At 41.1% G+C, this 16,288-nt stretch overlaps 1 protein-coding gene across 1 annotated transcript; it reads right to left on the bottom strand.

The window, feature by feature from the left end:
• Positions 1-1,451: 1,451 nt before the first annotated feature.
• LOC111670165 (protein FAM163A-like) lies at positions 1,452-4,086 on the bottom strand. Its single transcript, XM_023426774.2, has 3 exons — positions 3,989-4,086; positions 2,518-2,632; positions 1,452-2,062 (listed from the first exon to the last, which is right to left on the bottom strand). Exons 2-3 carry the CDS (start codon positions 2,608-2,610, stop codon positions 1,685-1,687), a joined length of 471 nt encoding a protein of 156 aa, XP_023282542.1. The 5' UTR covers positions 2,611-2,632; positions 3,989-4,086; the 3' UTR covers positions 1,452-1,684.
• Between the last annotated feature and the right edge of the window lie 12,202 nt (positions 4,087-16,288).

Here is a 16,288-nt window from a genome sequence, read left to right as displayed (position 1 = left end):
GGGGGGGATTCAGGAGGTCGCAACAGAAACTAAAGAAGTGATAGTGATCCGGGTTTTAGTCTCTGGATTTTTGAAACCAGATACTGTATGTTCACAAAAAAAGCTAAATCAAGCTACAAGCTAATACCTGTCATCACAGTGTGTTTCAGCGATGTCTCCTTGTGATCAGATTTCACCTCACACATAACACCACCGGATGCAAATTTATGATAAATAACTAAAATTTGACTTTGACTTGCGATTTGAGTTTGTGTGTAAAAAAAACTTTTTTTGGTGCTAAACCGAAAAAAAATGAAGGAAAGGGGATTTCCGTGGCTATTCAGAACCTGCTATAGGTAAATGGACTTTGTGGACATTTTATCCAAGGTGTTTGACAAACAAAAATCAACTCATTCAGATATGTTTTAATCAAATCTAACTGATCCTGTAAATTGTGTAGAATTACTGTGTCTTAATTTATTTTTTTATATTTATTTTGTTAGTGTCATTTGAGAATAACAGCAACTAGAGCAAAGGCACAAACATTTGCTTTCTTTTATGGCCACGTGATTTCCTGATACTTTCCCACTAAGTTTCCTAATAGGTTGATGTAAATCTGTGTCATTTACAGGGAAAAGAGACTATGTTCAAGTAAACACACTCATGAATTGCTAGCAGAAGTTATTTAGTTAGTCAGTGCTAGCAGATCAGCTGAACAGGCAGAAAATGTGAAGAGGCAAGCATACAACTCAACACACTGTAAGTGAAGAATGTTACCAATAATAAATGGACACGCAATAAATATTTACTTGGTTTTTGTACCTTCATTTTTTTTCTTTCTAGGAAATTCCTATTTTTCTTATAGTTTCTACTAAAATACATTGTTATATCCAGAAAATGTCCTCACATAAATTATTTGAAAATGATACAGATAATAGGGAAAAAGGAAAAAGAAAGCATAACCAGAAAATTTAAGTGGAATCTAAGTTATATTGTTTTATTTCATTCATGACTCAAACTGTAAAATTCCTTTGGGTTTGGAGCAAAAACAGCAAACATCAGTTAATCAAACTGTAATTGATCGTTAACATGGCTGATGGGAACTGCTTCAAATTTGCATCTCTAGCACCTACACAAGAAAAATGACTTGGCTGTTTTTCTGTGTGCGTGGGGGAGGGTGGGTGGGGGGCCCTTTTGCGTTCACACTATACAGTACATGCGTGGCCAAACGTGTCCCTGACTACCTTCATATGTGTCTTGAATGACTGCACCAGTGCAGATGTGCTCACACCTGTAATCATCCAATTTACCAAAGACACATTCTAGTGGCACGTGTGATTTGGCGCTGTACGGAACAAATTGAGGCTGTACTAGAGTGTTGTACCACATCCCTGCTGATCTAACACACACACACACACACACACACACACGTTACGCTGCCGTCTGCAGCTCCACAAGGGCTGCTCAGTGGATTTGTTGCCCACACTGAGGCTCTGTTCAGTTTATGGGTCAACCCCTTGGATGAATCTGTGGCTGAAGTGAGCATGTGCAGTAACATGGGTATGTGGGTGTAATTGTGCTGTATCGTAATCCATCACCTGAATTCAGTCCCAAACAAAAGGGCATGTGCTCGATGTGTAAGTGTCAGGTGTGTGAGAGTAACGTCTTTTACGTGTTTGAGTGTGTCGTCATGGTGCAGCAGAGGTCAGACCTGGGTGCTGTATGGGCGAGGCGGGGGAGGAAACATGTCCGTGGGACTGTAGTAACTCAGAGGGGAGGAGCCCTGCGGGTTGGCGGACAAGGGGAGAGAGACGGACGGGTTCTCGTAGTAGGTATGGAAGCCGAGCCGCTCCCCTCCGTTACGCATGTCGTCTGTGAGTCCAGAACGGAGGGGGTACGGCGAACAGGTGGGGCAGTGGTTGTGGTGAGAGCCTGTGTCCAGCTGATCCAGAGAGACAGGGGTGATAGTCGCGCCGTCCATGGCGAGAGCGTTGCAGGCGTTGCAGGGAAAGTGAGAGAGAGGGTCCGCTCCCACCACGGAGCCCATGTCCACCTCAGAATCATTCTTCTTACAGCAGTAATACTTTAGAGGTGGACAAGGGAGAGAGAGTGTGAGCCAGAGGGGTTGCAGCTTTAGTATTCTAAAAGATACTGTATAGTAAAAACTATACAATAGAGCACATGCATGAATCTGTGTGTATATATTGTACCCAAAATGCATCATGAAAAGTATTGTAGTGATTCTACCCCAAAAAGAACCATCTGAAACAATAGGAAAGATTAAAATAAAAACTTGGTGCGCGTACATAACAGGATTAGGATCAGTTCATTTTTTAATCTTATCTTCATTTCACTCATTTCAAACTTCTCTTGATATTCACAGATCACTAAGATCGTTTTTTTTTCTTTCTTTTTTTTTTTTTTTTAGAGATCATCTATCTAAAGCTTTAATATGCAACAGTGTCAGAATGTTTTGGTTAAAAAGAAAATCCTCTTGTCAAACTTCAAATCCATGCACCCACAGCCACACAGTGATACCTGGAGTCTACAGTAACAGAGCACTGCTACAATGCACAGCAGTATCACTCCGGCGAGAATTCCTCCGGATATAACAATAGTTCCCGCTGACATTCGACCAGCTCTCCATCAAACCCTTCAGAGTGACACAGAGAGAGATGAAAGCAAGAGAGAGAGAGAGAGAGAGAAAGATGGAGAGCGACAAAGACAGAAATTTATAGACAGAGAAATAGAGACTCTGAACGAGCCTATCGAACATCTGGATATTTAGTACTGCTGGAGAATATTCTGCATACTTAGGTCCAACAAAAGGTTTCTATAATGCCTGCAATGATAACCAGTGTAGGCTAAATGAGTATTCATGTACCATCATGATGTAACTGCAACTGATGAAACATGTTGTAACTGGCTGGTTATCATGCAGCTGTTCTCAGACAGCTGCGGTTGTTTCAGGCCTCACAGATACAGATGGGCGATAAATGAAAGGAAAAAAACAACATTAAGTGTGTTAGTGAGATGCTGGGCCTCCATGAACCTGCAGAGCAGCTTCAATGGACCTTAATAAATCTTTCATAAATTCTACCAGTGTAAGACTCTACAGGAGGGATGAACACCAATCATCCCTCATTTGGTGTTTTGACGATGCAATACGATACGTTTACAGATTACAGACATTAAAAGTTCCAAAGGATGTTGAAAGACAGAAAAGAAATAGAAAACGAGAAAATTTAACTATAAAATCCTGATATCCAAAATTACATCACCACAAATAAAATAAGAAATGGTGGAGAGAGCTGTTCAACACATTGCCCCAAACATCTCCCAAAAGGTATTGTGTTGGGTTCACGTTATTTTCATTTTCATCCAACCACTGAGTCGTCACGCCCCGCGGACTCGTTCTGCTTTTCCACATATTCACTTTTTCCCAGAGAGTGGCATGAGATGGCTGATACCACTCTTTCGTCTGTGCATTAATACCACACAACATTGCTCAAGCAGAGTCAGAGATATTGGGAATTTCTGACAGTTACGACATAACTCTTGGTAAAAAAAAACAGTCAGCAAACTGATTTCGAAATGTCTTGAAAACCACCAGCTGGCATTTACATCTACACTGAATAAAGTCCAGTATGAGCCATCGATACAAAGAATGTAGCTGATTTAAAATCAGCAATTCACAGTGTGTTTGTGTCTGTTCCACTTGTAAATGAACCACATAGAATACTACTATTTAACACAGCAGAGGTACAGAAAGTGTTGTTCAGTGAGATGGTTGCAACATATCACATTAAATGAGATGTGTTTTTGAACTTTGGTGGGAGCCAGGCCACAGTAGCCGTTTCCCCCTTGCTTCAAGGGTTTATGCTAAGCCAAGCTATTCACCCCGAGCTGAACTGCAGGAAAGCGGCATCGCTCGTCTCATCTAACTCCCATAAACTCAGCTAATAAGCACAGAAATGTCTGGGTTCTGGAGGAAGACATCGACACTCACATTAGAAGACAGCGGGAGATGCAGAGATGGAGGAGTGTGAGAAGGTAGGAAACCATGACAGGCCTGTGGAGTATCGCTCTCTAAACTTCCTCTCACTGGAACTCCTGCAAGAAGAGAAAGAGGAGGAAATGGTGAACTGGAGAGAGATACAGAGCTGCAGCTAACGATTATTTTCATTGGTGATTAATCTGCTCTATCATTAAATCAAATAATCGTTAGGCATTTTAAATGTTGAAAATAATGACTGGTAACTGTTACAAGCTGCCAGAGCCTTAAGTGATGAACTTCAAAGTGCCCCATAAATATTCAATTTACAATATGAGACAGAGACATGTAACAAATCCTCATTTTACAAGCTGGACTTTGACACAATTATGATTTAAAACTGTTAACTGATATTCATATGGCTTGGAATCTGGTCTTACAATAAAATCCATCAACATAAGGCCACCATATCGGCGCAAACTCCACATCATTAGACTTCCATTAGAATTCCAACTGGACTATTTTGGATGACAAAATGACACCTGATGAATTAGCATGCTGAATGCATCAGCACCCACTGTGCACGCCAGCCATATGGCCGGTGTGTTATATGTGCAGTATAGTTGTAGCATACTAAATCTGAAGCGTACGTGCATCTCCTGTCATTTCAGTTGTCTGCAGCTGATTCCAAAACGCCTCTCAAAGTTGCAGGTTTAATTGTCATCGTGTGGAGGAGTATTCGTTGCATACTGATACGGTCATTAAGACACATGAGCACAGATACTTTTACTACACCATTCCAAAAACAACAACATGCAATTCAATGTGTATTAAACGGCTGACAGTAGTCAAGCTTTGGGATTTTTAAATTCCTACATTGTTTGCTCTGCTAGTTAATCTTTAACAAATAGATCTGATTCACACAGGAGCAAAAATGTTGTAAATGACAATAAATCAAGACGCATGCACACACAATCATCTCCGCCACACACAGTAAATGTACTGAAACAGACCATCTTATAAACAGGTCTCAATGTCAGGAAGCAGTTAATGAGTCGTGTGGAAAAGATACAGAATATGTCACATTAAAATCAAATAAATAGACAATCTAAATATTAATGCACTCTGACAGAATGACCTTTTATATCAGTAAGTAATATGTGCTATTTTGACATTAATTTAAACTAATTTATACGTTTACGCTCCGGCAGAATGATTCGTTTTAAGCACTGCCATTAAAGTAATTACAACACCAGTCGACTTTATTTATCTACTGTGTGAGCTGATTAACTGAAACATCCAGATATGTCTCAGTGGAAGAACAACATTTAATTATCCAAATTAAATTGATAGAAAAACTCAAGTTTCTTTCTCATTACTGGTGTATTAATGTAATTTTCTAAAAGCTACGAGCCTCCCAAGGCTGTAATTTGCAGTGAATTTTCCGTCTTAGAGTATAATGAAATGGTTTAAATGTTCTGGCACTTGTTGTGTTGTCATAACTGGAGAACCTCCGCCAGAAGATTAAAAAAAATGTTAGTTTAGGGCTGGGTGGTTTTTGGTCTGCTGCCTGGCTGTGGAGCCACATGTTCCTCAGCTCGCCTACAGTCAAATCCGGCCAGAGGTTTCTTTCTCTGCTGTCTAAGCGTCGGAATGGAAACGCAAGGTGACTGCGAGAAGGTGGGGTTAGGATGATAAATCATATCAGTTAACATCGATAGCAATTGAACTTCTGACAAATTTAACACAATCACATGAGAAATGTGTGTGTGTGTGTGTGTGTGTGTGTGTGTGTCAGTGTGTTGAAATGAGGATGTGAGTCGCCCTCGTGAGCTCACTCGGTGCAGTATCTTTCATTGCGTCATCGTACTAAATTATATACACCACAGGCCACGTTAATGTCGTTAAAAGCGATGTGAAGTCTCTCTTGCTCCACATTTCTCCATCTCCTCCCTCCCCAGCTCACTATCTCCGTCTCCTCCCTCCCCCTTATGTCTCCTGTCTCTTCTTTACACTCTTTGTCCCCCATTCACTCTTTAAACACTCATCCCTCCTCTTTCACCACACCACACATCACCACATCATTCCCCTCCCTGGTCTACAGTATCAATTCAATGTAAGACCTGTGTTCGACTTGCTGAAGCTACTGTAGAAGATTTATGCAAGAAATGATGGCCTCTTCTCTGATGTATATCAACACAGACAAAGCAATGGAATCTTTCTAGAACCAAAAATAAGTGATTTTGACTAACATGCAACCAAATTATGCTAGAAAAGGGAGTGTTGAGGTAAAGCCTCAGATTAGAGAGTTTCCAACAGACTGGAGAGACAAAGACGCCAAGTGACAGAGGTTGGGAGACTCAACTCTAACGCTGTCAGAGTATCTTAACCAAAGCAGTTCATGTATGACTCTCAGTGGGTTCAGAGCTGTCTGATTCAACCAGAGACACACGCACAACACAAACCCGAGCAAACACGCACGCACGCAGGCAGGCAGGCAGGCAGGAAGGCACGCACGCACGCACGCACGCACGCACGCACACACACACTACCCTTAGATTTAACTGTGCCCTGAAAGGAGTTAGAGGATCTGGCAGAAATCCTGTCAGTTGCTGACTTGGAGAAGTGACGGGGGGGGGGCATCCGACAGGCATCCGATTTCCACTACACAAAAAAATCTCCTCGAAGTCATTAAGTATACGAGTCCCAGGTGACCAGAAGGTGTGAAAGTTATGCTGTGTGTATCTGTCAAATGGGCTTCAGTGACAGTAAGTAAAGGCTCCACTTCCTCACTGTACGAGAGGAGGCCTGAAGAAAATGTGTATCCCCGAGATTTGCAGGGATTCTGAAGGTAGCCAAAAAGCAATGAGAGGCAGTTTGTGTGTGTGTGTGTGTGTGTGTGTGCGTGTGAGTGAGAGAGAGAGTCAGCAACTCTACCACACGATTGATATTTATCGACTTAAATTAAACTTCATGGTGATGGTATCAGCTTATTGTATTATTAGAGTTAGAGAAGGTCTGTAGTCTTAAATAATGATCTAATACAAAAAGTAACTGGGCTGTGGGTCATGTCCAATTGGCTGAAGGTTCATAAACATCTTACAGCAACATCCCCTCTTTGGCTCCTGATGTGGACGGGACTTCATTTTGTGCACAGCTAATGTGAGGTGACTTGCAGCTGGAGGTTTTCCAAGGTTGAGATGGAAATGAAGTAGCCCTCGTTTGTAGAATTATCAGCACAAACAAAAAGACCTCGTCCATTAGAAAATATCTGTTTCTTTGATAAAAAGAAAAAAAAGAGAAAGTTAAGTGGTGCAAGCTTGTACACATAAAAACATGAGCAGAAAAGTCAACTTTCTCTACTGAGTAGGAATTCTTTAGCAAATGTCCAATCACAGAGCTTGGGAATCTGTTGCATTTGCCAGCAACAGCAAGCAAAAACTAAAGAGCACACTTTGCTAAAACTGGTTTCAGCAGCTGGAATCATTTCACTTTTGCATTCTGGGTTAATATTAGATAAATGAAACAACTACAGAGCAGTGTTTTGTTCCCAGTTGAAACAACAAAGTGTTTTGAATACGCTACAGCTCTCATTCGAGCCTCTGGCAGCGGAAACTATCCTGGTATTTAGCGCTATCTAACATACCTAACTGACAAGAAAGGAGTAGGACACTGTTAGTAAAAATTTGGTAAACTTTGTTGTAATGAACAACAGTTGAATACAGTTCATTTCATTGACATTACTTTAACTGTTTGATGTGATTTAGCATGCATTTCCATGATATGACAGAATATATTTGTAACTATATTAATTAGGATATTGTTTTCAGTCATATCTCCCTGCTAATACACAAATCAATATTTTCTTTTCTTGCTCTTCCTCTCCCCTCTTTCTGTAACACACGAAACGATGCTCATAAACACAACTAGTGAGATGATTAAACCTTTGTTCAAGCTACATCATCTGGTTACGGCCTTCATAGTGTTGGAAATGTTGAGAGAGAGGTGGAGAGGTTTCACACTCCACTTGCAAAACTATATTTAGCAGTTTTGTCGTCTCTTGACACAGTGAAAAAGCAGGAGAGAGGCAGCTGAGGGAGGTGTCACATTTTAATTTGTTTTCTCTGTGGGAAATGAAACGATCCTCGCAAGTCAGCTACCACACACACACACACACACACACTCACACAATCAGTACAAAGGCATCACCAAACATCCTATCCTTTATCGCTGATCAAAACCTGGAGAGATAAAAACTCTGCTTCTCTAAGAAGTTTCAAGTGGGATGATGTGCTGATGGTTTGTGTTTTTGAAATTTGGAGCTTTCTGTCCCTTGTGATGCTGTGATGACTGCACCACCAAAGAAATTAGAGAAGCTTTCAAAAGGAAAATGTCATTAGAAAAACCCTATTCATCTGCAAGTCAAAAGAATAATTTCGACATTTTGGGAACTATGTTTATTTGCTTTCTTCCTGTTGAGAAGATTGACACTACTCTCATGCTGGAACCAGCAGCCAATTAGCTTAGCTTAGCACAAAGAAAATCTTCCTACCACCACCACCACTAAAGCTCTCTAATTAACACATTACATTTTGTTTCTTTACCATATACACAAATTGTGAATTTAAAACGTCATGGTTGTGGTTTCACAGGGTTTATGTGCCAAAGTATTTCTTGGCCGGGATCAGTGACTTCCTGGAGTTTCTGTGGATTGTCAGGAAGCCGCATGAATCACTGCTCTCTGTAAACCCCAGATTTTCTTAACTTTGAACAGGGCCAATGAGCCGTTTCCCACTGCTTCCACCATCTAAAGCAAAGTTTTTAAGCTATCTCCTGACTCCAGCAAAAAAAAAAAAGTCTGAGGTTTCAAGTCACAAGTTTCCCAAAGACCAAAGTGACGTCTTCAGGGGAACTCGTTTTGTCCGACTAATTGTTTAAAAGCAAAAGATATTCAGTTTACAATCATATAAAACAGAGGTAAGCAGCAAAACTTCATATTTTGAGAACCTAGAACCTGCAACTTATCACATATAAATAGAATAAAACTATGTGACAGAAGTGATATGTTATCGGTTTGAAAGCTTTGAAACCATTTCATTTTAAGGATCTTGTTAAAATAAAGTCATTTTGAGGATGAGTTTAAATTCCTTTCAAAGATAGGAAATGGAGAAGCTGAGAGACGAGTTTACAACAGGAGATAGAAGAGCAGCAGAGACCTTACACTGAGAGTCGGGGGCAGAGATGGAGCGAGAGGGTGGCAGTACCTTAGTGGCTCCTTGATATATCCATTCTTAAATAATGATATGAATATTTCGTTGAGGTGGCCTCCGACTTTGCGCTGGAAATCACAGCGAGTCCCTGCAATTTTAAAGCCCTGGGGCTTCAATTATTCAAGTATCATTCCTTTAACAATATTTTTCCATCACAGGGCAATTTAGCCAGGTAGTAAAATCGGGACTTTTCTGCCTCGTCCGCCTCTGAAAGCACTCATCTCAGCGTGTGAGGAGAGGAACACATCCACATCTAGGACACAGACACCCAGAGCAGGAGGGAACAAAGGCAGCAAAGGAGTGGAAAAACAAGGGGAGGGGGAGGAAAAGTGGATGATTTCATTTTCAAATAGTCTAAACGGAATTCAGTCATCCGTTTTTTTCCATATGACTGACAATGCGAACACTCGCTCTGGTCTTTTTCTGTCTTTGGAGTGGCTAACAAGGAGTCTTAATTACCTCACCGTTATTTATTTTGGATCACTTATGGTTGAATGTGTAAGAACTGGATTGGTGGACTGAGCAGGGGTTAAATTCTGTGCAGAAAATGGCAAGAAAAAAAATATATATAAGAAAAGAGCTGAAACACAAGTGAGCACATTTCGCCCAGAGCGAGATCCCTGAGGTGCAGAGCAGAGATCAGAGACACCACATTAAGAACCTTGTAGCAAATGGTTTATAGCTGGATCTCCAAAAAAAAGTGTGCGTGTACGGGTATGCAATGTTCATAAGGATGCACAATCACACACCTTACCTGTAGAAGTCACCATCTGGGGGATAGCATACTCAACAGTGCTGCAAAGCCCCCTGGGAAAGCAAAAAAAAAAAAAGAAAAGAAAAAAGACATGACATCAGTAATAACCATGATGTGGAGAGACGCCTCGGGCCCCAGCAGTGATGTGGTCAGCACTGCAGCTACAGTAAATGAGCCTGTTTGTTTGCAAGGGGCGAGAAAGTCAGTCAGATGGATCTGTCTTCATTCACATCATGAATCCATTCATTCATCACTCCTGCATTCACCCACCGCTTCACTCATTTACTGTCACTGCTCATACTGGCCCATGCTTTGTAGATTTGAAGCTACAAACCACATGAAATCAGTATGAAAGTGGTCATTATCATGCAAAATCAAATATAGATTAATGTTCATTTAAGTCTATAAATCAAATGTTAATCTAATGCAAACAGACTACTGTATATTGTATTATTATAAGGAGGAATTGGATGAAGGGTAAAAACGTTTTCACCCACCTCACTGTCCACTAAGCTATTGTTGTTAATTCAGGATCCACATCATTGCAAGTAGCCTAATGTCAAACTACAGTATATGCGACCTCTTTGAAGGATGAAAACGTAAATCAATACTTTCCTGAAACAAACACAGCCCATATTTAACTGAAGTAGTGTCTGGAGGTCAATTTACCAGATGTTACATCACTGATTGGCCTCATTTTTACTCAATTAAGCGGATAAATTGATGCGCAGAGCCGTTAAGTGGCGCACGGACGGTTGTAAATCCATGATGCCTTACCTTTCAGATGGAAGGAAATCTGAGCAACCTGTTTGAGAGACCGTTTCTTTTTTATAACTGCGGTCGGTCCAGTATGGTACGCGGCTCCACACACAATAAAGTCCGGTGATTTCCTCTCCAGAGCCGGTCATTAAAGACGCCAGGTGCCCCTCTTTGCTCGCTCTACAACCGGAACCATCGCGTCATTATCCACCGTCGGTTATCACCTCTTTCCCCCCGGTTCACTCACAACCAGGTGCCGTTGAGGGCCTGTGGGAAAGCTCACGGCATCTTCCTCCTCTGTGAAGCGCTAGAGACGGATGAGACGAGGCGGCAGTCCGGCTGCTGAGTGTCATCGCTCGGCTTGGCTGCGTCCGCAGCGCGGGTCCCGGGGGGCGGTTTGGCACCCGCTGCCGCCGGTCCCGGTGGGCGGGGTGGGTAGAGCAGCAGGGGGGAGCGGCAGAGTCAGCTGTACACCGTGTGATATCACTTTAGTGGGTGGTGGTGGTGGTGGGAAGGGGGTCGTCATCATGCTGAGATGAAAGCGTAAAGCTGGTCGAGTGATGCTGAGCGGTTCACTCTGCCATGAGTTTCATCAGGTTTCAAACATGATGGCAGAAATCTCATAACCTACATTTTCACACATTTGAGATATTAAACAACCGCCATGGTTAAGGTAAAAACCAAACAAGTAAGGTAATAAAGCAAATAATATAGCCTACTGTGAATATTCTATATAAAAACAAAGTAAAATAAAAAAAAATAACATGTTATTTTAAGGCTATTTGAGTACCTAATAGTTTTATATGGAAAAAAGTTTAGCTTAGTTTAATGAAAAACACAAAGTGAAGATAAAGCCACAAACAATCAACAATCAGCCCAGTATCTACAGTCTGATCTTTTGCCTTGCTCAGTGGCTCTTTGACTTTTCAACTCATCCTGTTGGTCAAACCTGTGAACCTTCTAGTTTCAGACCTCCTCTCTAACCGCCTGTCGCCTGATGTTGTGATTCATCATTTGTGACTCCACAACTGTGAGAGGACTACCTCAGGAAAAAAGTCAAAGTTCAGTTACTGACAAAAAGTGGACATGAGCAGCATAAAACAACAGCAGCACCAGAAATGCACGTGCTTATAGTTCCACCACTGACTAAATGTTCATGTATATGCTACTCCAGCAGAGGCACTGAAATGTTTTGTCCTAAATGTCCTTCAAGGCAGCATGATCACTGCAGTCTCAAAGAGTCCACTGACATATTAGTTCTGTACAACTTTCTAATAAGTTATTTTACAAGTGGTAACAAAGGTTTTATTAATAAGTAATTTATTTATTGTTTCCTTATAGATTAGTTTTAAATCATTTACAACAGAGAAAATTTTGTGTTCTCAGGTTGTGAATAATCTCTGACTGCCGTTTCTCCTCCTCCAGCAGGTCACCTGCTCCATCTTCGTACCTTCTGTAAAAAAGGCTTCAGGTTATTTTATCCATATTTACAAGTGCAGACTATTTTATAAGCCATTTTAAAAGCTCTTTATCAATGAATGATTAAAATTTAAAATTGTAGATGAATTAATAACTTTTGCTGATAAAAGTTGTGACTTTATTTATTATAAGACTTATAACTGTTCACTTGACGGCTTAAAAAGCAAAAAAGATCCTGAACTATTATTGATGACCTATTAATCTTTCTTGATGGCCACCCTGCAAATGAAAACTTGATCTTATTAATGGTATATGATCCATAAAGCATAAGTAAATGATTTACTAATCATTTATAAAGCCATTAGTTTTAAAATACCTTGAAATTGGCAAAAAATGTGTAGTCTGAGGAAAAGAGATTGATTTCACTAGAAAATAGAGAGTAAACACAGTTAGAATAATGACACTGAAGAGATGTTTCATGCTGCTTTCCTGCTGTTAAATCCAGAAACTGAAATCTCATGTAAGATTACCCCGGACCACATGCAGGTGTGGCTCTCTGAGATAACTTAGGGGTCACTGACCTCACACAAAGGTGCAAACCCTCCATTCAAACAGGACAAACGCTGTGAAGTCTCAGAGGAAAACAGGTTTGGTGACTGCGAGCTGCTGTCCATGGTGCTGAAGTTCACTGTGAGAAAAGGCCAAACACAAGGGCAGTCATCTCTTTACCTCATGTAACTAAAGGAGTATTCATTTGAAGCCAACGATCTCAATCTGCTGCATCTTGACCATGATACCCACATGATGAGGACATTTAGTCCGGCTCCACTTGTTCAAGTATAATCTTGATCTCATCTCTTTAGCATTTCTCTGCCTATGTGTGTGTCTGTGGCTAAGTTAAGCTAGCTTTGTAGTAGGGGGCTGATGAAGGCAGGCCAGCGGGGAGTTCTAAGATTACTGCTCAAATTGAATAAAGGAGTCGACACATTACAGCGGCTTAGATGATACACCCCACTGCACTGATTAATTTAAAACCAGCACAGTGTTATACACGGCTCACAGAAACACACATACACACAAAGCACACAAACAACCCGCGTAAATCTGGCCAGCCCGTCTCTTTAACACTGTAATTTCCTCCATTTACCTTCCCTCTCATTTTCTCCTTGCCACACACATGCACACACACGCACGCACACGCCGACCCACAACCACTCAGCATGGGCCCCTGCCTCATGACTTGAGTTCATTATTGCCTTGGCAGGGTTCCTCAGATGAAATTAGAATGACAACAGGAATGACACAGAGTAGTAGCCGTGGAAAGTTTACAAAGGGTGAAGTCGGGAGCATAAGTGTGTGTGTGTGTGTGTGTGTGTGTGTGTGTGTGTGTGTGTGTGTGTGAGTGTGCGCGCGAGCTGAACAAATCTAATCTTCTCTGATTCATAGGCAAGCTTGTCTGCATGCATTTGTGATACGCTTCCTCTTTTGCGTATGTACTCAGTCTAAGAGATGGAGAGCGTGAGCGAATGAGACAGAACGGCTTCTGACAGTAGAACACAGCGTGAGCACAACTCCCTGGGACAAAGTCACAAAGCCTTTCTTAGCGGGACCACCAGTTACTGTTGACAGTGCAGGCTGAGTTCATTTACTGGCAATACTACTTGTGACACAGTTACATACCCTAAAGGCTGAATTATGACTTCCTGATCCAAAGAAGTGCTGAGACACTGCTGATCTCTGTTGCACAGGCAGACAGTGGGGGAAGGCAAATTCTCATTTTTCCTCAAAAGCAGAGATAAGAGCAGAGGATGTATGGATGAGCACTGTACATGGTTTCCCACAATTTCATGGTTTGTTTTTAAAATAAGTTGCTGGAAAGTTTCTCTTCCTATATAGCATTTGGAGATAAAGGGATGATTTGTGGCTGAGTGAAATGTCTCGACAGCTATGGCATATTGAACATTCATGTTCCCTTGAGGATGGACGATGTTATCCCTCACTTTCAATACAGCGTCACCATCAGGTCAAATCTATAATACTTTGGTTTAATACTAAATACTTGGCAAAACTAGTGGCATTCCCATCAGCCTCTGTCTTTTTTTAGCATTCTAACAGGCCAATCTAATGAACATGTTAAAGCATGTACCTGCTAAACTGTAGCATGTAGCAAAACACCACTGTCTCCAAGTACAGCCTCAGAGAGCTGCCAGCATGGGTTTAGAGTCCCAGACCTGTTTCTGTAAGGTCAATAAAATGTCAACTGTAAGTAACAAATTATTCTTAAGGAGACCTCTTTACTAGAAATCTGAAATTGAACCTTTTATGAAAAGAGAAGGTAGAGTCAGTGCAAGCTCAACATGAGCTATGAAGTCTTTTATTGCCAGTGACAGGCAAAAATGGTCTGCTGCACTATAGTGAGGTATGATGACAAGGAGTATATAGCTACAGTAAATCTTGTTATACTAGTAAAAACAAAAACTGATTTATATCTCAATAAAGCCTTTCTTATATCCAGCACCTGCTTCTACATTAGGGGAAAGAAACTAATGGAAATATCACATGAAAACTGAAAGCTCCAACTCGTAGGTAACACTGTGAAGATATTAGGCTGAATGTCTGGTAGCATTGCACCAGGTTCAAAGAGCGCTGACAGTCACCTCTCTTCAAAAGGCCAAATACTCTTTGAAAGTGTTTTCATGAAGTCCAAAACAAGTCAAGTGCCTTCCATGGCCTCTGAGCTCACCACAGTGAGACCTCACTAAACTTTTATGCGAGATCCTGGAGTGTAAAGTGTGAAAATAGAAGTTCTTCAACCTTTAAAGATCTACAGGTTTTTTCTTCTTTAAGGATGCATCCAGTTCAGGAGATGTTTAAGTACAAGCAGGGCGAAGGCTTTCTGAAGCTAAAAGGGGCTTCTATTCATTGCTAGTAGCTCGTATTCGCAGAGTCGATTTTGTCCTTCAAAAACTACAGTATCTTATATTTGGTGTAATGTAGGACAAGTGGCCTATGTTTAATATCCTGTACTCCCCACAGAAGAGATTAAGGGAGCTGATCAACCAGGGAGGCACAGCTCAGATCACAATAAACTGAAAGCTAATTATATGTGTTTATCATCACCAAGACTGGGACTGTACAGTACTATATGTTTCTACCCAGAACTTGTCCAGTAAATCCCACATTGTATCATTAAAAATAGAGTCTGATAACACCATCTCTCCCACAGGTGGCGTTTTACTTCTCAATAGCTTGGCTGCCTTTTATGTTCCCATTAATTCTGTACTATGTTAATGCAGAAAAGCACATTGTGAGTCCAGTTCTCTATTGCTACTTTCCAACAGTAGTAAAGCGGTGTTTCAGAAAAAATAATGATTTATATCTCAATAAAACCAAAAAGGTCTGAATTATATACATTATGATTTCTTTCAGTGTGAGTTTCCAGCTGTGACATGACAATAAATGGCTAAAAGTATATGGACAAACCTAAATACATACTTCTGTGTAGGTTTGGCTGAGAGCAAGACTCCTTTTTCACAGCACAGTTTGACTTAAAGCAGGAAAAGCACAGCTGGAATTATAAAAAATGCCATTCTTTCATTGTGTGTCCCAGGCAGTGAACCTGCATGTACAATATCAGAACCCCGGGACTGACTGGCCTAAATGAAAAACAGCCTTAATGTTATCAATTACACCTGTGCTTTACGTGCTTTGTCATGTCAAAATGTCTGCTGTGAACAAGGTCTATTAAAGTGGCCATAAAAATGGGTTGCTTGTAGTGATGAACTACAGTACAGAGAATAATCACCCAACTCCACAGTTCCCCTCTTTAGTTTGCCAGACTGGTGTTGTGTCAAAAGACAGTTTTCCGGTTGATAGCCATTATGCTTCCCCTTAATTTTAACCTTAACCTAACCCCAACCAGTCTCCTCTTCTGTGATGTTTAACCTTAACCCATACCTGACCCTAAACTGAACCAGTTAGGCTGATCTCTGCTACTCTACTGCAATTTAGGAACTAACGCAAGATGCAGTGTAGCCTTGCCAGTTAGGGGGGGTGGGGGGTTACATTTTGTTGAATTGGGCTGTTAAACATTTATTTGGAAGGGTTGTAAAA

This window comes from Seriola lalandi, unplaced genomic scaffold, assembly GCF_002814215.2.
Source record: "Seriola lalandi dorsalis isolate HSWRI2012SDOR001 ecotype SW California unplaced genomic scaffold, Sedor1 jcf7180002054838, whole genome shotgun sequence".
Classification (NCBI taxonomy): domain Eukaryota; kingdom Metazoa; phylum Chordata; class Actinopteri; order Carangiformes; family Carangidae; genus Seriola; species Seriola lalandi.
The sequence above is the reverse complement of the archived record's forward strand: the minus strand, read 5'-3'. Positions and strand labels throughout refer to the sequence as shown.